The following is a 25,951-nucleotide window of genomic DNA, read 5'->3' as shown; positions in this document are numbered from 1 at the left end:
GGAACGCGTTTTATGATGAAACGAGGGAATTCATCAGTAGAGCTGGCTTTCCTCTTCTTCTAGCAGCACTTCAGCGCTGTACTGTCAGTACAATCTGCCTGTTTTACCATCTGACTTATTGCTCTAATGTCATTCCTGCAGCTCGAGCTGCAGCTGATAAAAACGACAGGCGAGCAGTAAAATAATAGCGAAGATCTGTGTTTTGATTTCTGGCCGAACATCAGCGACCTGAGTAGTTAAACTACTCAATCAAGTAAGGTTTATTATTATTTTTGATCCAAAAGCGTGAGTGGAGTGAGGTTTATTTCATTAAGCAAAGAACCCTTTAATCATGCAGAGGGTTCTTTGAGTGTTCATGGTTCTATATAGAACCATTTTCTTTACTAAAGAGCCGTGAAGCACCATCTAAGAGTGTAGGGTTGGAACTGCACTTTGTAGGATCTCCAGGAGCTGCTGACCACTTCTTGAGTGATTAAAGGAGTCTCGGGTACGATTTTCTCCTCTGGCGTGTCTGAGTTGGATCAGATTCTCTCCTCTGGAACAGAACATGGTGGTTAACTCTTATCCACTCGCTGATGTGTACAAAATCTTGAAGTATCCCTCGTAGCGAGAGGACGAGAGGGGTGCCCTGAGTGCTGTCTAAGAGGGAGCGAGTGGTCTGGTCAGGGAATGCGGTTCCTCTAGTTGTTCCCGCTGAATGCTCCCTCACGTGTCGCTATCCCGAAAGCCCACGTCTAGAGAAAGCGGCGCGATGATAGCGGGCTGTCATCTGCGAGATTGAGTCTGTCCACTTAACATGGGCTGTTGACCCAGCTGCTCCAGACGATGCTGTGACTGCGCCCCTCTTGGGTTTTTCAAGTAGACAGTGCAAGACGATGCAGCATCTACTCAAGCCAGACAGTTAGCCGTCAAGTGGGGGCTTTTGAGGCGGCCGCGTGCCTTTCCTCATGGGCTATTATGTTTGTGTCCTCTCAACAAATGAAATCTGGTCTTGAATGGTCGACAAACTGAACATCAGTGATGTACTCCATTCTCATTTTAGCACCCTCTTGGTTACCCATGGAATTATGGGACATATGACCTGCCCTAGGGAGCTGCATTCCACTGCTCTGCCTACAGTCAGCTAAGATGGTTGGCACTGTACATACCATTAATATCTGTATTATATTTAGGTGCCGTATCCTATGGCGCACAGAACTGACAGCTGACTCGCTAGTGCTGTTATGCTTCTAGAAAGAGGCGTTAAGACTCAGCTCTCGTCTCTGAGCTCTAGTCGCTCCGCTGTTGAGAGAGTCATTGCCTGCGTGTTTAATATTCTAACCTTTAAATCAGGAAAGACCGAGGCCTTAACCCTTTAAGCTAATGGTCAGTTCACAGCTCTTTTGCCCAACACTTTAAGCTGGGCAGAATTTCTTAATTTGTATGAGGTTTAGTCTGTGACAGGTGCATTTCTTCACTGTGAGCAGTTGTAGACCCTCTTTTGATTACTTAACACACATAATTCAAATTTTAGTGCACAATTTCTATGTTTTTGCTTCGGAGCCCTGCTGATATATAAATAAAATAACGTGTGGCCACGACTCAGTAAGGCACAGGAACGAGATAATTAAGTCATGGCCACTACTTAGTAAGACGTAGGGATGAGATCCTAATGCGTGGCCTTGACTTAGTAAGGCATGGGAACGAGATAATGCCATTGACATCCAGTATAAATAAAAATAACGCATGGCCACGACTTAGTAAGGCACGGAAACGAGATAATTAAGTTGTAGCCACTACTTAGTAAGACGTAGGGATGAGATCCTAATGCATGGCCTTGACTTAGTAAGGCACGGGAACAAGATAATTAACTTGTGGCCACTACTTAGTGAGGTGCGGGGACGAGATCCTAATGCGTGGCCTTGACTTAGTAAGGCATGGGAATGAGATAATTGACTCGTGGCCGCTACTTAGTAAGGTGTGGGGAAGAGATCCAAATGTGTGGCCGTGACTTAGTAAGGCACGGGAATGAGATAATTAACTTGTGGCCACTACTTAGTAAGGTGTGGGGACGAGATCCAAATGTGTGGCCATGACTTAGTAAGGCACGGGAACGAGATAATTAAGCCTTGACCACAGATTATTAAGGCATGATCTTGTTCCCACACCTTACTAAGTCAAGCATTGTTTATTTATTTATTTATTTATTTATTTTTGATTTTTCCCCAATTTAGTCATCCCATATTCCACCCGCTAGTTAAGACTCCCCCAATCACATGATACCACCAGCACTAGGAGGGCGAAGGCTAACACAGGCTTCTTCCGAGACCTGTGAAGCGTGACCGCTTCTTTTCGGACCGTCGCTCTTGCAATGTCATTGGACAGCTGAACGCACTTGGAGGAAAGCGCCAGACGCCTGCACTGACTAGCATCACGCCGAGTGATGGGGGGAGATCGGGGGCCATCCTGCCCACCCAGAGAAAGCGAGGCCATTTGTGCTCTCTTGGACTCCCGGCCATGGACGGCTGTAGCAACCAGGGATCGAACTCTCGATCTCCTGGTGACAGGGTCAACGCTTAGACAGTTGCGCCACTCAGGACTCGAAACAGAAAATATGAAATGCGCCTTAACTTTAATATCTATAAAAAGCAGCGTTTCTTGCTGCAGATGCATGTATTAAATCATTCTAATATGACGTTACTACCGTGTACGTTTCAGTTTGTTGGAAGCTGTGAAAATTAAGATATTTTTGACGATGAACGGAGCTGTTCTATAATAACCGAGAAAGCTGTCAAGCACTGAGCATGAACGTACAATAAAATTAATATCCAGCATCATATTCGAAAAGCAGTGACCACATCTCGCTTATCAAATTGCTCTTTTTTATTATTTCATGACAAAAATTACTATAAATAGTGCGGATTTAAACAATACAAGATGTGTTGTATCACATTCATGTTGTATCACGACTAGCATAAGCTTGTGGTTAGCTTCGGGCAGATTTTCAGCTGTATGAAAAAACGTATTGAATCCAGACACCATTGTATCGTCGCAGATCAAATTCAGAATTTTGTGTATCTTCATACTTCATTCTTGTTTATCCCAAAAAAAAATTAAATTGTGAATCAACCATCGTTTTATGTTTTGGTGTCTAGTTTATAACGTCAGTCCTCTAAGTCCTAAAGGTTCTGTTCAGGAACATTTTTCGTTCATCAAGGTACAAACAGTGTAAATGTTCCCTCAAAGGTCCAACAGTGGTTTTAAGGTCTGATTGTGAACCTTAAATAAGTTTTTCCAGGTGAAAAGTTTGTATTTGTACCTTTTCATAACCGAATGTTTTAAACAGAACAGTAAAATAAAAGCCTGGAGACGAGACGGGGTGTGTGGAGTCAGTACAGTTTAGAACATATAATCTCAATGGATTATGGGACAGATATGTTCCCTGACTAAAGGCACTGAGATGTACCCTTGAGGGTCCCACCCCAGTGACAAGAGGGGGACTGCCCCAGTGACAGTGGCGTACCTTTATTTCTGAGAGTGTATTAGTTATAACTTTAATTATTAGTTGACTATGATGCTAATTAAAATTCCATTTTGAACAAACATGCGGTGAAAGTGTTTTTCTCAGTTGTGTCATCTCTCTTCTTTTCAGGGTGGTGAGAACAAAAGTGTGGCGGTTATGCTCCACAGGGAGTCTGGATCTTTGGGCTTTAATATCGTTGGGGGAAGACCATGTATGGTAAGTCTACAGGAGATTAGCGCATTAGCTTTGTCACCAACACTTGATACGCCGTGCTATTATGTTGCTTAATTAGGTCTGATGGTGAAAAAGAACATTCTGTTCTGAGTCCTTTGCACGAACTCCACTATAATAGAGAATGAACAGATAAGAGATTGGAGCCTATTAGAAACAGGTGGCTGGACGCTTCCTCTAAATTCTAAAAACAGTACAGTTTCTCAGGGCTGGCAGGGAGCGTCAGCCTGGACGATGCCACAGTGTCCAGATTGGGGCCACTCTGCACTGTTATTGCTGCCTTTTTTGAAGTGGTAGTTATGGTAACCATATCAGCGAGAATGGGTACCGAAGCCTTTAATGAGTTTTGGTGAGGTTTGTCCAGAATAGAAGTGTGACGTACTTAATGACGTTGTTCTTGACTGGACCAGTGCAGTGAGAGTTTCAGGAAGCTCTAAAAAGACTTTAAACACAATGAGCTTGACCTAAATTGTGTTTGGTATTAGACTGAGTATTTTTTCACATGATGAAAAATATTCACAAATAACAGAAAAAGTGTAAAAAAAAAATAATAATAAATAATAAAATGATGTAATTCATTGTCTTGGTTGATCAGCTGTTCCGTGGCACATACTGCTGTCTACATACTGTAATATTATTTTATATAAACCTGATTTTACTTGACAAGTGTCATTCCAAAGTTCTGTATATCTTGTAACAACAGGAATTTTTTAAAAGTTTTTGGTAAAAAAAAAATACACGTTTTTATTTCTCTAATAATATGAATTCATAATATTGCATTGAGATTTTTTGTATGTTCACTCCCAACATCGAATATCATGAAAAAATAAAAATTCTTTAAAAATGGTCAGTCTAGTGCATTTTGGAGCAAAATCCTTCATATATGGTCAGCTTTTTTGCTTTTAGGCTGGTCTGATATAGCACTGGTTTCGGTTTTGGCCAAGAATTTTCATTTTGTTGTATCTCTAATTACTGACTGTAATTGCAGTATCCAGGTATTAATAATCCAGAGCTACTATTTAATGCAGCATAGTATATTAGTTGCCAGTATAAAGTGCTCCCCTACATGAGAGACTTAGCAGACTAAAAACAAAAATTCAACTTAAAATATTACTTAATTTGCCAACAACTAAATTAACTAGTTTTTTTCAGCTCAAATACTTGGAATGAACAGTTTTGTTAAGTTGAATAATCTAATTCAGTTTCTTGGGGCCACATTTTTTTAGGTTGAACTGACAAACCACCTTTTACAGTGTTGTTTTAGAAACTTTTGGAGTTTTCACTTTAAGCGTTTTGGAGTTTTTACCCGACTTCATTCTAGTGGAAAGCAAAGGAGAGATCAACCAATGCAAAATTAAAGGTGCTTCTTAGTGATAGCCACATGCTGACCTCCCAAGCTGAAGGTTGGCATGGCGATCAGTCTCGTGAGCTTAAAATGACATTCTAAACTGTAGCTGAAACTCAGAGTATCTTCAAGTAAACAACTGTGTTATTGTTGTTGTTGTTGTTGTGATGAGAGGAAAGCAGGCCCTGCAGTAATTAGTTACAGCATTCACAGCTTGACTTCCTGTGGTTTCTCAAATATTCCATTAAAAATTACTGCACAGTATCACAGGACTTGGCATGCAGCGTGTAGGGTTTTGATGTGGTTGGACAAAACGTTTCGAAGCCCCGAGCCCATGCTATCAGTTTATGGCCCTGTGATGGACAGTGAATAGCAGCCTTTATCCTTCCCATCTAAATTGCCTTCACCTTCCTCAGCATCTGTGAGGATCCTGACACGACTTCAGGCTTGGGAAGTCTTTCAAGTGACAGACTGCCTTGGCGAAGTAGCTTAGCGAAGCACAACATTGAGTACTTTGTTGTGTGCACCTGCAGCCACTTGCGTGTCATTTTAGGGGGTGGGGGGGCCAGCACTGAGTGCCTGGCTTAACTAGAGTGGGATGATTGCTGCCTTGATATTTATCTGTATTGGACTACGGGCTTTATCATGTCATGTGGGTCGTAGTTGTTAAATGATGAAAGAAGATTCCGGCAGGGCCTACTACGGGTTTAGCCTAACCCTTAAAAGGGGAATTCCACCTATTTTTCAAAATTTCTGCAAAATGAAATTCAGAGTAAATTGGTGTGAAAATGCTTTGTTCTAAAGAAATTTACTGAGAATTGTTCTCAGTGGTGGTGATAGGAACCAGATGTCTGAAGCGTTTAATGCCTCTAAAAGCTCCTTCACAGAAAGCTATTATGCAAAATATGCTGTTCAAAGCATTGCTTTATGAAAGTTTTGAGAAGATTTCAGGGCTAAAATGTGTTTTTTAAATCCATACATTTCAGAAAGGGTGGTGCAAGACAAAAAAAGTCACTAAAGAAAACTTAATTGTTCAGATTTCCCACTATTTTTGGTATTGGATAGGAAATAAAATGACCATATTTATGTTGACAATCCCTGGTTCATATTAACACCACTGTAAAAATGTAGCAAGTCAGCAAGTTTCCCTACAGTAGCTACATTTCCATGCAGCCTGATAATCTGTTAATAATCCGACTAATAGCTCAATCAGAATAGAATGCATTCATGTAAACACGTCAGACGGAATAGACTAGTCCAATTGAGGCCATTCAGAATACAATTTCTATCCGATTGATCGAGGTGGGTAATCCTGTAAATAATCCATTAAATAGAAGAATAATATCCGTGTAAACACCTGTATCTGATTACATTCCCAGTCAGAAAGTTTAAGTACGTTCTGATCATGTTCGTCACGTCATAGTGAAAGTTTATACCATTCAACATGGCGGAGCAGAAACTGGTCTGCAGAGGAGACGAAGTTTATGCTCTGATCTTTAAAAGACGGCGGTGGGACGGACGTCCAGCTTATGTGTCTCAGAACACGACGTCTTCCTCTCGGCCTTCTTTAATAACGACATGTGAAGGACGTTTTCCTGAGTCTGACATCATTTTAAAGCAACTAAAAACACAAGCGCTGCTCACTGCTGCTCATCTCACTCTGACTGGACTCAGCACTGGCGTAATGCTGGTTGTCATGGTAACGTCTACACTGAGTGGTTCTCTATGCATGCGCGTAATTTTGGATCGGATTACTTGTAGTGAGCATGTAAACAGAGATTTTCCATCAGATTGTTGAGTAGAGTGAGCATAAACACCTCAGTCTGAATCTATAATCGGAGAGTATTCAATCGGATAGGCAAAAATCTTTGCATGTAAACACAGACAGTGAATCATTTGACAGTAATTGACTCTGCATTACATCTCAACAAATGAATTATGCAGAAATTTTAAAAATGTTTTATTGCCCGCACAAAAAGCAGTCGTGTCTGCCTTTTAATCTGCTCGTCTCGTGTAAAAATATCATCTCTCAGTGCTGGTGTTGGATTCATTTTGATTTTATGTGTCACAAATTACCTTTTTAAACAAGCAAACATATGAGTAGGAATGTGTTGATGAAACAGGTCAATAATAAGCATTTCCATAGTGATGTGAATCGCATGTAGAATGTGTGCACACACTCACTCAGAAACCATCACAGTGTATCCAACAATAAAGGCAGCAGCTTATTTTATACAGTGATAGGAAACATGGTGGCGCACAGAAAGCTCCAGTTTCACATACTGATTCGTTTTACTGACTGACATCAAAGGCTGAGTTAAATGACACACCAACGTCATGGTAATAGTAACTTTACATTTAGCTCCAGCCACTGTAGGGATAAAAGCAGTTTGGTAGCGTGTGAACTGCAGTAAAGCTTTATTTGCATTCTGTGGGTGAGGAGCGTCCCTCACTAACTTTATATGGAATGGAAACGTACTGTACTCTTATTTTAGTTTCGAAAGCAGAGTTATGAAGTGGACATGCCAGTGCATAGCCAACAACTTTAAATGTGTATGAAATGGTCACAACAAGCTATTTGAATTTCAGGATAATGAAGATGGGACTTCCAATGAAGGCATCTTTGTATCAAAGATTGTAGAGAACGGGCCGGCGGATCAAGAAGGGGGTCTTCAGATTCACGACAGGATAATGGAGGTAGGTGTGGCGGTGTTATTAAACGTTATACTCTCTCTCACTGTGTGAAAAATGTCCAAAATGATCAAAATAATGTTGAACCAAGGAGCCAGTTACTAAACCAGTTACTCAACCATCTAATCTAATAAGAAGCTATGTTATACTGTAATAGTTACAGTATGGCTTTGAGATGACACAGTCAGTGACTTGCTCCAGTTTATACTTAGGCTGCCCAGCATAAATGAAGGTGAAATGTGAATATTACACAAGCCCCCACCCCTCACCCTCCTGGCTGTGCTGTGTAACTGAGTAGACATCGTTTACTGACTTGAGAAAGCTCTCTCTTACCTCGAAACAGAATCTAGTCTGTTTCAAAAGGCCAAGAGTGTCTGGAGGTCACTTTTTAGGGTGTATAGAAAGTTGAGTCTACAAAGGTTGCTTTTATAGTTTCATGAAACCTTAGTGTGTAACAATGGATGCATTGAATTAGTGTTATAAATGTGTTATTCTACGCCTTACGTTGGTGGCCTGGGGCTCTATAATTGTTTAGTTAAGTTAATGTAAATATTTTTACTATATGCAGTCGTAGCGCTGTCCCAAAGGACTGGGACATTCCACTGCAACTTTAACTAGGCTTTTTTTTTACTTTTTTGGTCATTACATTTTAGGGAATTCCTGCCTGCTTCAGTGATATATGAAGGGTAAAGAAACAAAAATTGTAAGAGCACCTCTAAATTGTAGTCGCTCCCACATGAAGCAGTCTTAAATCCCGCTGTAAGTTCCTATATGCTGTAAGCCCTGGCGACGCTGGTCTGAGCCACCAAAAGCGACAGCAATCCTGTCGGCGCCTGGCGACTTAAAGCCACTAAAGGATAGGTTTCAGAGTGGGTTTCATGGGGAATGAGTGCCTGGACGAAAAGCAAGGTTTAGGAGTCTTGTTAATGTGCTACATAGCTGCTTTACAGCTCTAGAGCCAGACACAAGGCTTTGCTTTAGCTTCTTTGTTGCTCTATTAGCTCTCTGATTATTTCAGTTGGTGTTGAATACTTAGATATAACAGTGATTTACTGTTATAGTAGACATATGATGTTTCTATCGTCGTGCTTGTGCTCTTGCTTTTTCCTTCTTCTGTAAGCTTTGTGTGATAATTTGAATGGATGATATTGTAGATAATAATGTCTTCAGATGTCGTTAATTGCGGTTAGTTGGGTAGTTAATGGGTAGTTATTTTCATTTTGATGCCTACACTCCTAAAAATATGGAGCTGAGCTTCATGCTGAACAACGTTGTGCAAACCTCACCCTCACAAACTGACCCTCCCAATGATGCTTAAACTAAACTAATCAGTTTAACCATTGCTCCACCTGTTTGCCCCGTTGTGTACTACAGTACCTTATACTAACAATGTTTTGCTATCCGGTGTTGACCAGAGGAGGATGGGTTCCCCTTCTGAGTCTTGGTTCCTCTCAAGGTTTCTTCCTCTTGCTCTTAGGGAGTTTTTCACTGGCGACCCTCATGGGGACTTGGACCCGGATTTCTTTATTTAATGCTGATTTTTCTGTAAAGCTGCTTTGTGACAACACCTGTTGTAAAACCTCCATATAAATAAACTTTGCTTGCTAAGTTCTTGAAAAATGAGCGTGTCATTTAGGTCTGGGACAATTGAAATTGAGAAATCAATAAATCGAGACGATTTATTGAGACATTTCCTCTTTTCTTTCATTGTTTGAAACCACAAGTATCATACAGTTACACAATATAGGTAGAACAGTTCCCATTTGTGTCAGAGGGGGTGACAAAACCTCCCCATGGTGTTTACTGAACTTTTTTAGCAGAATGAGCTGTTAACCATCTGCATCTTTGAGTTGCGCTGACTAAAAGACAAATTATACCTTAGTCACTGTTACTACTCAATGAACCTTTTCTTGCGTCTGTGTTCTTAGTGTTAAAAAACACGTTGGATTTAATTGGAGAGGGCAGTTCTTCTTGATTCATCCACTTCATATATGGAAACTAAGTTGCGGCTCATTTTGAATAATTTTTTTTTGTGATGTCACAAAAACCAACACATTTACAGATATCAATTTATTCAGTCCATTGCAGTTTAGCCCCGTCCATTCATGCTAAAATTGTGTTTCATCCTTGCTTTTAGAATCAGGCACAGGGCAGCCTCAGTGGTCCTTTACATACGTCAGTCTTAGACCCTGTAACAATAACGGATAAGAAGAGTTTGGAAAATGGTCACGTAAAGTGAATTATCCACACAAACGCCATTAGTGGACCCCAGGGGGAAAAAACATAATAGAATATAAGATATATAGGCTTTTTAATAGTGGATGCTTGTAATAGTTTTGTTTTGTTATGAAATGTGTATGATAATGTGAGCAGACGCCATTATATAGTTGTGAATCGTAATTATGATGGATGGATAGTCATCGTTTCGTTCCCATGCAAGAAAGTATTTTGCTTTAGGATGCCACTAGACCTACATCCTTGTTGTTTTTGTCCTTGTCTTTTGAGTGATTCAGGCTTTAGTCACTGGGATTATCAGGAGAAAAGGAAGGAACAGGACACGCAGCGCCCCGGGTCCGTCCAGCGTTTATTGAGTGGCTCTCTAAAACACGAACTAAAGATGGACCTGCTGTAATGAATCAAGTGCATCCTGCCCACAGTGTCATACCGTGACAGTATAAAAGTGCTACAAGCTTTTAGATTGTAATCTTCAGAAAGTTGATATGAGACTTGTATACTTCTGGTGCCTTCAGGAGCTTTTTAAATGCTCAAAATTGCCCCAGTTTTTAAACCTCTGTAATGGCTTCTCTGCCTTTTGAAAAAGGCATAATTATGCTCTTTGTTAGCAGCCTTTCAGCCTTGAGCTTGTTCTGTGCACTGAATTTGGGGAATTATGTGTATCTTAGCTGTGTTTTAGCACTCTGGGAGACACCGTACACAATCTCTAATTACCACGTCTTAAGAAATGAATTTCTTTGGAAATTTAATCAAGGGAGGGAAATTAATACCAAATAGCTAGCGGCAGTTTCTTTCTTTCATTTCTTTCCGTCAGTTGTATGTAGTCAAACCAATAGCCCGTGGTCCTATCCTGATCTTTTCCCATGCAGAGAAGGAGGCACAGCTGGAGTTTGCATTTTTAAAATCTGTGCCACCGGATTCTTACCACTCTCTCCCCTCTCCCTCCATCAGCACTTTCCCTCAGGTTCACTTGGGGTCCTGGTTCACCTCCTCTTTCCTCCACCACAGTAGAATCAGGCGCCTCTTTAATTCAACTGCTGCTTTCAGAGTTGTTGTATTTAGTGAGTTATAGTTTGATGATGAATATGGATTATTATTTTTTCCATTGGTGCCACAGTTTTAACTGTAACACTGAAGTAAGTGTAGCTGATAAAGCTAAATGCAGGATCATGATATTTTTTCATCAAGTATTTATTGTTCAGCATTAATGGTGCCTTTACAGATGTGCACGTCACCCAAACCATGTGCACTAATGCACCCCTATACCATGAATACTGGGTTTTGAACTGTGCACTGATAACAAGCTGAGTGGTCTTTAGCCCGGAGGACACAGTGTCCATGATTTCCAAAAAGAATTTCAAATGTTGATTCGTCGGACCACAGGACACTTTTCCACTTCACCTCAGTCCGTTTTAAATGAGCTCGGACCCAGAGAAGGCAGCAGCGTTTCTGGGTCCTATTTATATATGATTTCTTCTTTGCATTTTAGAGTTTTAACTTGCATTTAAGGATGCCGTGATGAACTGTGTTCACAGACAGTGGTTTTCAGAAATGTTCCTGAGTCCATGCAGTGATTTCTATTGTAGAATCATGTTTTTAATGCAGTGCCGTCTGAGGGCCCAAAGATCACGGCCAGCAAATACTGGTTTTTGGGCTTGTCCCTTGCATACAGAGATTTCTCCAAATCAAATCTTTTAAATTATTATGTACCGTAGATGATGAAAATGTACATGTACTATTTTCAGTTAAATGTAGGGTTTAAATGATTTGCACATCATTGCATTTTATTTTTTTTTACATTTTGCACAGTGTCCCAACTTTTTTGGAAAAAGGGCGGTGGTGAGTAACATTTGTTTATTTAATGTTTGGTAAAAACACCTTTAGAGGGTGGCGGTGAGTGACGGTTGTTTAATTGTGTATTAAGACAACTTATGTATCAGTCTGGCCACTTTGTACTAAAAGCTTGTACTAAAATATAGTTAAATCAGAGTGATTTATATGGCAGTAATCAGGCCTGTATTCTTCATTGTTCTGAAGCTCTGTATCTGTTGGGCTGATTTGATACCACTAATTCTGACTGTCACGTTGCTGAAAGTGGCTCAAAGCCAGAGGTGGTGAATGTGATGCTTAGTCAGAGTGACGCAGCGTTGGAACAGGTGTGTTCCACGTTTCAGCTCAACAACAGAGTCCAAAGGAAAAGCTGCAGGAGGCGGCTATGACATGCAAAATGGGTTATAATTGCCTACAGTCATGTGCCACATAAACAGCTTCAGACTGCGTGCTTTTCTGTAGAAAAGCTGCATCTTGGTTGCATCATCTTCAATAATCAGTACAGTTCGCTCCGAAAAGCACTGAGTTTGTTGGCTAGAATGTGTAAAGTTATGTCATAATGTAACCCAGGCTTCGTGCACATGTTCTTGACAGCAGCGGTTCTGTGGAACACATGCAGTTCAGGAGAAACGCTCTCCATGCATCATCCCCAAACAACTTGCCGGGAGGACCATCCGAGCCTTACGACTGAGCTCAAATGAAAAACAGCTGCCTTGCTTCACGCCAAAACAAAAAAACAAAAACAAACAAAAAAAAAAAACAAAGCCCTTAATTGCGAACATGTATTTGTGAGAAATTGAGAAAATCTCTGAGAAAGCTCTGGAGTCAAACTGCCGCAACGGCCGCAAAAAGGTTACGTGTACATACATAACACGTTCATAAGGATCCAAAACCTCTCCACAGCATCCAAAAAGGAGGAGGCGTTTAAATGGCAGATGTCCCTGTGTAGCTAGAGCGAGGCAGGCTCTGTGGATGAATAGCTCCTTGTTTGGTACAGATTTTTTCTCGTGAAAAAAGGAAAAGCCTCTGCTGCTGTGTTTGCTTTTGCTTGCTCTCCTCAAGCTGAAAATCTTCACACTTAGTGAGCAGCGCTGTTTGCTTGCAAAGATTTGATAAATATGCTTTATTGGACTAAACCCAGAGGTTTGTACTTAGAAAAACATCTCTGCATCAGACCTTATGCTTACATAAGTCTTCATTTATTTGTGTGTAGCTACAGCAGATTACGAAGTTTTGACGATAAACAAAGTCGACACCCTTTTGAAGGGAAAGAGGTATAAACTGTAGTTGTTTTATGATGCATGTATTTGTTCAGTGATGTAGAAGTACTGACGATACCTAGAACCCTGTTCACACTTAAAATGTGGGTTACTTTTACTGCTAATGGTCGAGCTTTGTGTCATTCACACCTGCAGCCCTTAAAAGGGTGTTTTACCACATTCATTCTTGCCGTGAAATTCCTGGTGAACAGGACGTGATGCCCTCAGCATGAACGGCTCATTTCTAGGAGGTTTTTATCTCATGAAAACTGGACTGTAAAAACAAATATGTCAAGCAAACGTTCTGCTTTGTTGGTTGCTTTTGCACAGGAGTGGCCGTGGACACAGACAGATTTTTGCCGCTTTTCTCTAGAATCATATCGTCACTGTCCAATAAAAAACAATCTCATTTTTTTGCGATTTTTACTTTTCTGCATTATTTGAGCTCAGCAGCTGTCCTTTCCAGTATGTGAAAAATTCATGATGATTGGACCAATAGAAATGCTCCGAAATTGCTTGGAATAAAATCTCTTTCCATTGACTTACATTGAAAGTAAAGAGTGTTTTTGCCCTCTCCTGTAAAGTTACTATTTTGGAGATACTTGTTTTTCTTTGGATGGTGACAAAATACACAATGAAATTTTCACTCGCTAATCTAAAAACTCAGCTGTTATATAGAGTCAGAATCAGCCAAGATTAAAATTAGCAGATTTTTGCTCAAAACACAGAATCGCTAATTTATAGTTTCTATTTTGGCAGATTTTGCAGTTTTGTGATAAATGATATTAGTCAATGCACTCACGCTGTATGTGAATGCTGCTGCTACACTTGTTGTAGCGTAATTATATGTAAACGCCCCCAGCACCACAATCATGTCAAAAAACTTGGCAGTGCGCCCTCTCATAGTGACAGCGAGTAGTGTTGCTTTCCTTGCAGTAGAAAATGCCACCAGGGCTGTCGCCAGAATGTGGAAGTGTGAGAATGTTTATTATATTGAACTTTTATCGAACATTTCTGATAGTTCTATCGAGGAAAGTTATATCGCAATAATTATCGTTATCAATTTATCACCCAGCCCTACTTATTACTTATTAGTGTAGCTTATTAATGCCTTGGGCTTAAATAAATCATAAAGTAATCCTTGTAAACGTCTAAGCTATAATCTTCTTTATTTACTGTGGGGCTGCGGTTTGAACAAATTTGGTAGAATGGTCCATGTATCGTCTATATAAACTCATAGCATTAATGTAAGTGAAAATCAGTTTTGTCCTGATGCAGCGGTGGAGACGTGGGAGCATGAGAAGCCGATATAGGCTGGGATTGTAAATGTCACCTTGTTAAAGGCTGCAAACACCCACAGGTCAGAGGTTGAACAACAACAGCTTTTAAAAGCACCACCACTGAGACCGTGTTCAGTTATCTGAGAGCGAAACCTGGGAGGGGATCTTGGACACGAGGGAAGAATTCATGCTGGCCCTGCATGTCTTTAAGTAAGAGTCTCTGACCTGTGAGGTTTCTGTCGGATTTCGTGCAGACGTTTGAAAGATTGTGTAGGTATTTCGCTGCTGTCAGAAGAAAACCTTGTATCTCCAAATGGTAGCTTTACAGGAGAAGGAAAAACCTACTTTACTTTTAATGTAAGTCAATGGAACCAGACTTTTTTCCAAGTCGTTTTGGAACGTTTCTTTTGGTCCATTCATCATGAAATTTACATACAGTGTAAAAGGCAACAGGTACTTTTAAATTATGTCAAGAACTGAAAAATGGTTTTCTTCCGACAGCAGCGATTTGCGGGATAACATTTGTGAAGAAACTTCACCAGTACTTCTTTATTTCTATGTGGAGCTGCCAAGCAGTGAGATTACCCACAAAGTAGCACTTAACACCCCACACCTCCCTAAACAGGACTGAGCGCTAAGCAGTGTTAGCATGGGCACTACTGAATAGACAGTGTTAGAAAAGGAAAGGGTCTGGAGGAAGGGGCCCATTGGTAGCATGCAGATTAGCCTTTAGCTTCTTTTGAAGTGAGGCTGTTGGCATTCCTTTCTGCTACTGGTTAAAAGGGCGCTAGTGGTTTAGACAGTTATAATGAGAGTGAGGAGGCCGAAGTGTTTGAATTGTGGTTGTTTAAGTGTTGAGTATTCTGAAGCTTTGAGATACGCTGCTCTGGAGGTTTTAAGTCGAGTTGAATGCATGATTTGATGTCTGTTAGTTTTCACTGCTTAAAGGGGTGTTTTTCAAGTTTAAAACCCAAGTTAACTACTTAGCAAGGGGCCTCCTGGCACGTTATTAAAGTACCTGAGCACTATGCTAACATTTAGCATAATGATAATTATTAGGAATGTGCTCGAAGTACTTTGTCTCACCTGTAATTAAGCAAAGTATTTTCTGTTGTTTACATTTTTGAGCTACTGTGGATCGGAATGATTGTACAAGGAAAATGTACAAATAAATGCACAGCAATAAAAAAAAAAATTGAGAATGAAAAAATAATAATTTGCACAGTATCAGCACTTGTTTATATTATCGCAGTATCCAGTCACATAAATTGTCGGCCCGGGTCAGAGGTCACAACCCAAATGTTAAGAAGAGCCATTTTGTCCTTTCAACAAAAATCAAACCACCTTGAGAGCCACAACATTTTATGTCCATTTTACCATCTTGGCTGTTAATTTGTCTCAGTATGTGCTGATTTCCTAGTATAGGCTAAAAAAAGCATAATACAAATGAAAACACAGACTTACTTTGCTCTGCTTTTCTCGCATCTCCAGCAGGAAACTTTTCTGCAAAAGTAGAACAGTTTCTTGTAAAATGTCTCTTAACGTTCGTTTTTTTTACGAAGCTGAAGTCGCTTCTCGTTCGCCAGCTTCTTGTTCATATTTTCCGGTTCCACCTTAAATGCCGCCTGAGGTGCCAGAATGTAACTGCTGCACCATTTAAGGTGGAATGGGAAAATTTAAAAGAAGCTGACCTGAGATTCATGACTTTTTTAGTGTTTGACAGTTTCTCAATGCAGATTAAATATATCAGGAAACCAGCTGGAGTGATTATAAATGCAAATTAGTCCATTTGTCTCTAAATTATTGATGTTTGTTTTAAATCTCTCTCTTTGCCTTTTCGTTAGCTACTAGCTAGGCGAGATTGTTGTCTGCATTGCTATGGTGACCAGCAGTCTGCGCACTAACCTTCAGGGTTAAAGGGTGCTTTAGCAGTTCTGCATTAACTCCAGCATTTAAGGTCATTTCATTGTTAAAACTGTGTTAAAATAATCCTCCTTTGCAGTAAAATAAAGCTTTACAGATCATTCTATCTTTACCTAAAAATCTAATTCTGCTGTGGAGCTGCGACAGGGCAGCAAAAGAGCCGCATGTGACTCCGGAGCTGCAAGTTGCTGACCCCTGGCATAGGGCTATATTTTGTGTAAAAATGAATATATTTAAATTCCTCAGCTGTTGAGTCCAGTTGGATGCTTGATAAGTACCTGTAGTTCTTCAGTGGCCATCAACCGTTTATGATCAACTTAGCATTTTTGGATCAGAGGGTCCATTCATAGCTTCTCCAGGGACACAGAGTGAGGTCAACACAGCATGGGATTGAAACCTCTCACCTCCCCTTGTCCTGTTCCCAGTGCCACTAATAAGTTGTCAGAGCACATGGCATCTTTAGCTTGGCATGTGTCACAAGGTCCCCTGAGTTTATTTCTGACCAGAGACGACAGCTATTTGACGGAGGGAGGGATCACATGTTGTTTGGTATCTGATGGCAAGAAGCAGCTCTTTGTGAAGGACTTTATTGGATTTGGGCTCCCACACTGTCGGTGCGTGTGTGTCTTGCCTGCACAAGGAGAGCTGGCGGTCCAAGGGAAGCTGGAGCTAGCACGTCTGTGAGAGTGCTTTATGGGGGTCTGTCAGTCCCAGATGAGTGGGCCACTCCAGCTCTGCCTGGCTCAGCTAACCAAAGACATTAAATCCAATGCAAGTCTTAGAGGAGCCATAATCAGCTTCTGGTGCGGGCTGCTATGGAAGCAATGCATGTCAGGATAGAGGACGGGGTTGCTTTGTTTTTAGGGGGTAGAGAGCAGCTGTGGCTGGAAGAAGTAGAGCAAAACAGTTATGTTGTAGCATTAGAATGTCTTATTTCTTTCTGTGGCTGTGTTAATCCCTTAAACTGCAAAGGACAGTATATGGGGCCCATTTCAGTTCCTCACTTTCATAGCATACATATTGCATACATATTATCCTGGGAAAAGTCAAAGACTACCCTTGTAAACCTGGGAGACCACCAAAACTGTCCACTGTGAAAAAAAAAACACTTGAGAGAGAATCAAATCTGTCCATCCTTCCACTGTGAGAAGACGACTCAGCACTATGGGTCTGAAAGGATGTGTAGCTGTCAAGAAGAACCTCACTGAGAAAAGGAGACGGACACATCAAACAAAGAAGCTGAACGATGGACTGACCACCCCAGAGTCCAGACCTCAACACCACTGAATGTGTTTGATTAGTTCAGAAAATGATCAACCAGCTTCTAAGACTGAACTTTGGAGGTGTGTCTGCAGATTCTTTGAAGAACTGAAAGTGAGTCTCCTGAAAAGAGTGGAGGCTGTAATAAAGGTGAAGAGTGATTCACTGAATACTGAAGTAATATTATATTTATTTGTTGAGCCTTCTGTGTAATTTTCTCTTAAATGTATGTTTTTTTGCTTCTGATGCTAAAAATGAATATATTGTACTTAATGGTCATTTTGGCTGGAAATGAAGTAAATAAAGGGTGGTCTCTAACTTTTGCACAGTGCTGTAAGAGCTTTTTTATATGTAGGACATAACAGTATTAATTTGACTGCAGGTTTAAAGAGATAAAGCTACTCTGGTCTTGAACCCAAAGCAGAGCCTCATCATGCTGTTATCAGGCCCACTGTGAAGTACTGTGAATAACGCTTATTAAGGAAATGCACCTTTAGCCTTTAGATATTTATGGGCATGAGAGTGCTAATTTATGGCGTCTAAGAGGTCTAAAAGGGGACCTAAAATCGGCATGTGTAATTAAAGCTAATTACCTTGTCCATCAATCTTGTGTAAACACAACGGTAACAATAGTCTCAGGTTGCCTGGCCAGCTGCTTTCTCAGTCAGACGCTCTTAACCCCCCACCTTCTATCCTGGCTGCCCAGCCCACCATCTCCCTAATTAACTACCCTCAATTAAATACTAATAGGCTGATTAACAGGCCCTTGGTCGGGGCTGTAATAGCTTGTTGCTTCCTTCTGGTTTCCCTCAGTAATGCAGGCCAGGCCCCCAGGTCTGTCTAATCAAGCGCCCTGCTTTGAGGGTCCATGGCTCGGTAGAGGTAGAGCTGGCAGTGCTCAGGCTGTTACGGTCCAGCTCATACCAGCATGATGGATGTTTGAAAAGAGCAGGCCTGTAGCGCGTCTAGTGATTACTTCATTCATAGGTAATGACGCACAGTAAAATCAAGGAGGAGACACGCTCTGACTGGTGGAAAGCTAATGGCCAGTTGGCGTTTTGGAGGGTGGCTCCAAATGACCATGTTGTGCTGGTGGTTAACTGTAAGTGTTCTGTGTTGATTTTGTGGAAAAGTTAGTTTCCATTATGGCTGAACTTTCAAACACATTTCAACGTTCATGTGGATTGTTTTCGTACCGTGACGGCTTTCTAAGAACAACAGTGCAAGACCACTCCTATTAAAATGCACAGATGTTGTTAGGATTAGGTTTTGGGTGGAGGTTAAGATTAGGTTTAGGATTAGGGCCAGGGTGAGGGTTAGGATTAGGTTTTGGGTTGAGGTTAGGGTTAGGATTAGGGCCAGGGTTAGGATTAGGATTAGGTTTTGGGTTGAGGTTAAGGTTTAGGTTAGGATTAGGGCCAGGGTGAGGGTTAGGATTAGGTTAAGTTGAGGTTAATGTTTGGGTTAGGATTAGGGCCAGGGTGAAGGTCAGGATTAGGTTTTGGGTGGAGGTTAAGGTTAAGGTTGGGGTTAGGATTAGGGCCAGGGTGAGGGTTAGGATTAGGTTTTGGGTGCAGGTTAAGGTTAGGGTTAGGATTAGGTTTTGGGTGGAGGTTAAGGTTAGGGTTAGGATTAGGGCCAGGGTGAAGGTCAGGATTAGGTTTTGGGTGGAGGTTAAGGTTAAGATTAGGGTTAGGATTAGGGCCAGGGTGAGGGTGAGGGTTAGGATTAGGTTTTGGGTGGAGGTTAAAGTTAGGGTTAGGATTAGGGCCAGGGTGAGGGTTAGGATTAGGTTTTGGGTGCAGGTTAAGGTTAGGATTAGGGCCAGAGTTAGGATTGGGTTTTGGGTTGAGGTTAAGGTTAGGGTTAGGATTAGGGCCAGGGTGAAGGTCAGGATTAGGTTTTGGGTGGAGGTTAAGGTTAAGATTAGGGTTAGGATTAGGGCCAGGGTGAGGGTGAGGATTAGGTTTTGGGTGGAGGTTAAAGTTAGGGTTAGGATTAGGGCCAGGGTGCACAAATGTTTTCCAAACTCCTCGACTTCTGGAACGATTATGGTGCTGTTTTGGTAATTCTTGATTTGTTGTTTAGCAGTAGCAAGATTATCAGCCATTTTCTCCAAATATGGTACTAAAAGAGTCCGCTCATTTACGATCCTGTCTGTTTTTATGGTGATACATGGAGATGGTCTTCCTGTTTTAAAACCTGAATCCCTGTATTTTTTCTCTTCCTCCGCTAAGTCGGCCCAGAGTTACTGCAGCCCTTGTAAATGTGCTTATTGAAATGGATATACTGTAATTTAAGCAAAGTTTGTGCTGTATTTCAACAGTCCTTCCACGATCCAACATTAAAGTCTCTCTGTATGCGAGAGGCGGCCCTGCAGTCACTTTTCCTATCATAAATTACTGACGTACAAGTCTAAGCTTTTTCTCTTTTCGCTTACAAATGGAAAATTGTGCCGTGTAAAGCCCTAATGTGTTTACACTAGCAGAGCTGCTCTGCTCTGGACCAACAGTTGGAACCAGGAGAATGAAGTAGAACATTAGACTTAGACTAGATCTTTTTTACTACACGGCTACAAAGCTGTGATACAGGACAAGTCGCTTAAACGTTTTAATACACTCTCACCTTCCTGCACACAAGACGTTTGAATTATGGTAGACCAAGTACAGATGTCTTGCACTACCACACAGAAACTGTACATGGAAATCAACCGATTTTTCTGGGTTTCTTTTGCTTCTGCATTTTTGTCTCTTTTATGAAGAAATTAAGAGTCAAAAATGGTTTCCCAAATAAGTCACCAAAAAAAAACTGTCCCCAATGAGGGGCAATTTTCACGCTCCTCACTTATACTGGTAAGTACTACAAGTGATACACATAGTAAGTGATACAAATGGTAAGTGTTGTACTAGTAAAAAGTAATACAAATAGTAAGTGACGTATAACTTGGTCTCTTTCATTTCTATTTTATTTGGTATATATTAAATAACTGCTGATATCAATTCATAAGATGAATAGCAGTGAAAATACACATAATAATAACAATAATAAACAACACATGGTTTAACAGTTAGAGTAATAATCCTTAATATCAACAAATTAGAATTTTAATGATATTGAATGTTTGAGTTCACATTGTGATTTAACAAGAAAACAGTTTTAACACTGTTAACCTGTCCTCCACTTACTCTGCTGACCGCCTTGCTCATTTGCCCGAATTTCATAAAAACCTAGTAACCTGGTGTATTACAAGACGTCATTTTTTTAGTAGATAGATTCATGATCACAACATGTACATTTTGTTTCACATCTGAGTGAGCCCTGGGGTCTGTCTGAACAGAAAAGCAAGGTAAGAAAGTGAAAAACACCCCCCCAAAGAAGAGTGTACTATCACGCATGTGCAGTACGAATTTCGCACAAGAGGGTTTAACTTGAAACTGTCCTGCTGTTCCAGCTGTACTGTCAATGATCTAGCCCCCATGTGTCAAACACAAGGCCCATGGGCCAGATCAGTGCACTACAGTCACCAGCATGCACTGCAACGTAATGTGCTCCAACTCTCGTACCCCAACAACTACACCTCAGTTCTAGACAAATCCATACCAGTCATATCACCAAAAGCATTTCAGCTGCAGTTCAACCAGTTGCAGAAACTGAACCCAAGTATTAATGAACTTACAGCAAAGAAAGGATGCCAGGTGTCTAATTCAAGCAGATAGGTAGGTTTAAAAGAGTGAGGTCTTGGGGACATTTAAATTTTTAATATTTCAAGTATTCATGTAGTATTTCAAGGTCTATTATAAGTGCCTATATTTTACTGCTGAGGTTTTTGTGTGTTTTGAATAAACAATGGCCAGTTGGGGTTATAGCACAACATTAATCAAAAATAAAATAAAAATGTAGTCGTTCTCTGGCCCACAGATTTGTTGAGATTTTTTTAATATGGCCCCTTTAGTGGTTGAGTTTGACACCCCTGGTCTAGCCCTTCCTGAGGTGAACTTTGTGTCAGTGGCAAACTATAACTATGAAAGCTAGGCCTTCAATTTGGGCAATACTTGCCAAAACTTCTATGTTAATGTTGATTTCTGTTAGCGCCCCTATGGGATTCTAGTGGTATGTTGGCACTAAGCTAACAGCGATTTTTCACAATGATTTTTTTGCTGTTCTTGATTAATTATGAACATTTGAAGCTTGTAAAAAACATTCCATAAGTTTTATTTGAAGCTTACAACATACATATTTGAGTATGCATCAGTTTTACCGTGACTGTTTCAGTAAAGTGTCCTGGCACAGACCTGCCGCCATTGTTTTCCATTCCTAACAACTGAAACCTGGTTAGACTGTGTTTACAGTTAGGGGAATATCTAGAACTTCTAGAAGGACTAGAGTGATGCTCTTTCTCACAAAATTAGTCCCACTCATCTTAAATCAAACTTTGATTGGTTGATTCCTCTGTCACGTCTTAATTATGTAAATCTGTGTTAATCTGACGTATAAGGCCTTCAGTTCATCTGCTGAAATCCTAACTCATAGGGGTCCTAATTTGGCTTTATCTGCCAAGATACTACAAAGAGGGCGTTGGCTATTCCAAGATGTTAACACTTTTATTTCCACATAAAACTTAACAATAACATAAGAGTATTACGACAATAACTGAAGAGTTTATATTCACTTAGCACGATAATTATTTTGAATAAAATGTACAAAAATTACAGACATTTTACAGGTTTCTCTAGGTTTCTCTGAAGGCCTAGAAGGCCCTGAGGGTTCCCCTCTTGTTATCGTAGGGAGAACATTACAACATGCAGGGCAGTTCTACTCCAGGACCAGGGTTGAGAACCACTGTATTAATATAAGTGGCTGGTATACCTTTAAAGAAGATCTGGTATGAACAGTTCTGGACAGTCTTTGGACTTTGAGAAACTTTCTACTTAGCTGTAGGATCTCTAAGTACAGTTCATCTAATGGGGCCCATGTGTTTTTATCCATTGCCCCAACTTGAGGTTGTGTGGGGTTGTATTCTCTTATTCAGTTAATGCCCTTGGAAGCATCACAAAGGACACATGGTCAGAGTTTGATGATTCGTGCCTTTTTTGAAGGTAGGCCTCAATAATCAAACTCCCTCTCTATAGGCCTGACGCCTCCTAATCCCAGCATCACGGGCTGCTTTAGAAATTCCTCCACACCCGTCCCCGCTAGCTTTTTTCCTTCGAGAGCCTTTTTGAATAAGCAGTCTTTCACAGTCCAAACAAAGTGGAACCAGCAACTGCTGTGCACAGTTCTCATGCAAATGTGTGCAAATAGAAAACATTGTTCCCGAGCCGGCTTTTGTTTGCGGCCGACCCCTCCGCGCCCTGCCCCTGACCCCCAGAGAGAGATGTAGTCCCTTTCACGTTCACCTTCTCCATTTGATTCGAGACTTCCTACTTCTTTCAAGACAGAGACAGGGAAATTTGCCTGCCTTGTTACAGCGATTAAAAGGAACTTCTGAAGTAGGCCAAGACAAACCTGGGTGCTTCTTGGGTTTGGAGCTGTGGACTGGCATTTGATAATGGGGAACCTCTACAGGAGGTACTGCTTCAGCTATAGGATGCAACCCTGAACACATCAGCCAAAATATCAAAATGAATCCAGCCTCCAAAACAGGCAGAGCCTCAGTTTCTGCAGCAGTAAAGATCAAGCTGAAAGGTTCTCTTTGAGTCAGGATGCCCGAGGAGAAAATGTCTCCCAGGCATTCTGGAGACCACCGGCTGAGATCTCAGTACTCTGAATCAGGGTCAATGTCACGGTGTCAAACATGTAAAGATGTCTTAACCTTCAGACAGCTGTCCAGATCCAGTGGCTATAGCAGGGGTCGGCAACCCAAATGTAAAGAAGAGCCATTTTGTCCTTTCAATAAAAATCAAACCACTTTGGGAGCCACAACATTTTATGCCTGTTTTACCATCTTGGCTGTAAATATGTCTCAGTATGTGTTAATGTACTATCCATCCATCCATCATCTAAACCGCTTATCCTTCCGGGTCACGGTGGGGTGCTGGAGCCTATCCCAGCTGTCATTGGGCGGAATGCAGGATACACCCTGGACAGGTCGCCAGTCCATCGCAGGTGTTAATGTACTAGTATAGGCTAAAAATGTAATAAAAATTAAAATGCAGACTCACTTTGCGCTGCTTTAAGCTTTAGCTCAGCTACAATCTATAGTTTTTTATTTTGTCAGTTTCCTGAGTGACAACAAACACAAGTTTCTCGAAGATTTCTATAAGTAGCTGTGTTAACTAACCAGCTCACATGAATAGCTGTTTAAACAACTGATCATTCCACCGTTTACTCTCTTTTAGCTTTCTGTTATCGTGACCTGCATAGCTAGGTTCATTTTCTCCCGTCCTCGGTTTGATGCACCTAATTTTAGTGTGCAGATTCATTTGGTATCCAAAACGTATTACAGGGGAGGGCAAAGCGGTCCACAATGAACAGAATGAGCAAGACAGCAACATACCTTGCCTGTAACTGTAATGGCTACTTAAACGTTAATTTTATAGGCCCGATCCCATTTCTTATTTTTACCTCTACCCCTTGTTTTTGAGTGTCTCCTTGCCCCTTGGAACTGAGTTACTGGGGGTAGTGGTTGAAATCTTCCCTCTGAAATGGGACCCTCAAATAAAAAGAGCATTACTTCATTAACAGCTACTAGCGCTGCTCTGTAGGCGACCCTGCCAGTCTGCAGTGACAGCAGAGGAGGGTAAAGTTCAGCTCCTCACTGCTGGGCTTTAGTTACATTTAGGACATCATATGCCTTCAAAGAGGGGGCAATTATTTATTATCACCCACCTCTAATTCTTCAGTGATATTGTTCTAAATTTTCCGTTCCACCTTAAATGGAGCACCAGTTACATTCTGGCGCCTCAGGCATCAGTACTGCTGGACTATTTAAGGTGGCACAGGAAGTTTAGCTAGCTAGGTACCCAGACTTTAGCATACTATTAGCGATTTTTTTTATGGTTGTTATGAAGAAAAGGACCATAATACATTGAAACTTCATTAAACTAAGAAATACAATGGTTATCATAATTGTTAACAGAGAAAATTCTCACATTCGTGGGTTTCTTCGCAGCCCTAATACTTCGCCCTACCCCTCTATCTCAACACAAATCAGGACACTCTACCCCTAGACAAGGACACACCAAATGGAGGGGTAGGGCTAAGTGGTAGAGGCGAGGGGTGAAATGGGATTGGGCCTAAGGCTTAACATACACCCAACAGATAAAAACTCAAATATGAAATAAAAGCCCCTAGATACATAGATAAAATACAGACATATGGATGTCAAAAAATGGCAGTGGCATCAGGAAAAATATCAGAAGATATACTGCAAATGTAAATTACACCTTTATTGTATTGTTATTACATGTGTGCAACTGTTGCATGAAAGTTTCACCATCTGAAGAGTCTCATGACAGCATATGACATCTGCCATGACATGTTAATGGCATGGCTATGTTAGTGTAATGTAGCAGGGTTACAGAACATTTCAATACAAATGGGCCTTTTAGCTGCCTATTCCAATGTAAACAGATGTTATTCCAAGACAACTGCTTGGAAGAAGTTCTGTTTGCATTAAAATAAACATTGAGACTGGGTTCCCTTTTAAAGGTTATCATTTCAGAGACAGTGTGGAAATGTTGTACAGGTGATTTTTCAGTGTGCTGCTGCAGTTTTTTCCCTCCGTCATTGGTTTTAAAAAACAAGTGGCCCTTGAGAAATTCGGGACCGGAAATTAAAGCATGGTGTAACCCAAGAACATTGCTCAACAGAACAATATCTCATTGTAAAGTAATGTTAAAAGGCTGAAGTCCTGCATTTTGTAATGCAGCATTATTCAAATTGAACGTTCAGTCTGATCTTTTCGCTTTTATTATTTGTTTTCACTTGTCGTCAGGTTAATCCATTACTGCGGAATACGCTACGCGGGATTAAAGCAGTCGTGGCTGTGTTTGACTTGGCATGGCTTGTGAGGGACTGAGGAAAACGCTGAATAACTTAGGAAAACACTGGCCGCACAGTCTAGCTGCAGTGAAGGGAGGGAAAGAGGGGTATCGGTCAGCTTTGAGAGCATACCTGTCTGGTTTCACACTGGGACAGTAGACAGGCACCCGTTGTGGAGCTCGGCTTCATGTGAAGATGGAGCCGCGGGTCAACTTAAGCCGTGGAGGGGCTGCGGAAACGCGGGGTCAGAGATGAAACGGGCCAGGGCAGAGGCGATGGTCGTTTATCTCGGTGGGGAGCGTATGGAGGGGGGCAAAAACCTGGGGTGGGGTACAGCAGGAGCGGGTTTAGAGCCAGTTTTGTCGGACAAGGTAGGTGATGTTAAATAAACCACACCACATCTGCAGCCAGG

The 25,951-nt window shown here is 41.1% G+C and overlaps 1 protein-coding gene across 3 annotated transcripts in view; it reads left to right on the top strand.

The window, feature by feature from the left end:
* pdzrn3b (PDZ domain containing RING finger 3b) overlaps positions 1-25,951 on the top strand; it is a 181,258-nt gene that overhangs the window by 9,327 nt on the left and 145,980 nt on the right. For all 3 annotated transcript variants that reach the window (XM_036571550.1, XM_036571549.1, XM_036571551.1), the window contains exons 2-3: positions 3,632-3,718; positions 7,668-7,775. In XM_036571550.1, the coding sequence (XP_036427443.1) occupies positions 3,632-3,718; positions 7,668-7,775 (195 nt within the window). The remainder of the gene's footprint in view (positions 1-3,631; positions 3,719-7,667; positions 7,776-25,951) is intronic.

This window comes from Colossoma macropomum, unplaced genomic scaffold (genome assembly GCF_904425465.1).
Source record: "Colossoma macropomum unplaced genomic scaffold, Colossoma_macropomum, whole genome shotgun sequence".
Lineage (NCBI taxonomy): Eukaryota > Metazoa > Chordata > Actinopteri > Characiformes > Serrasalmidae > Colossoma > Colossoma macropomum.
This window is presented reverse-complemented; position numbering and strand designations above follow the sequence as displayed.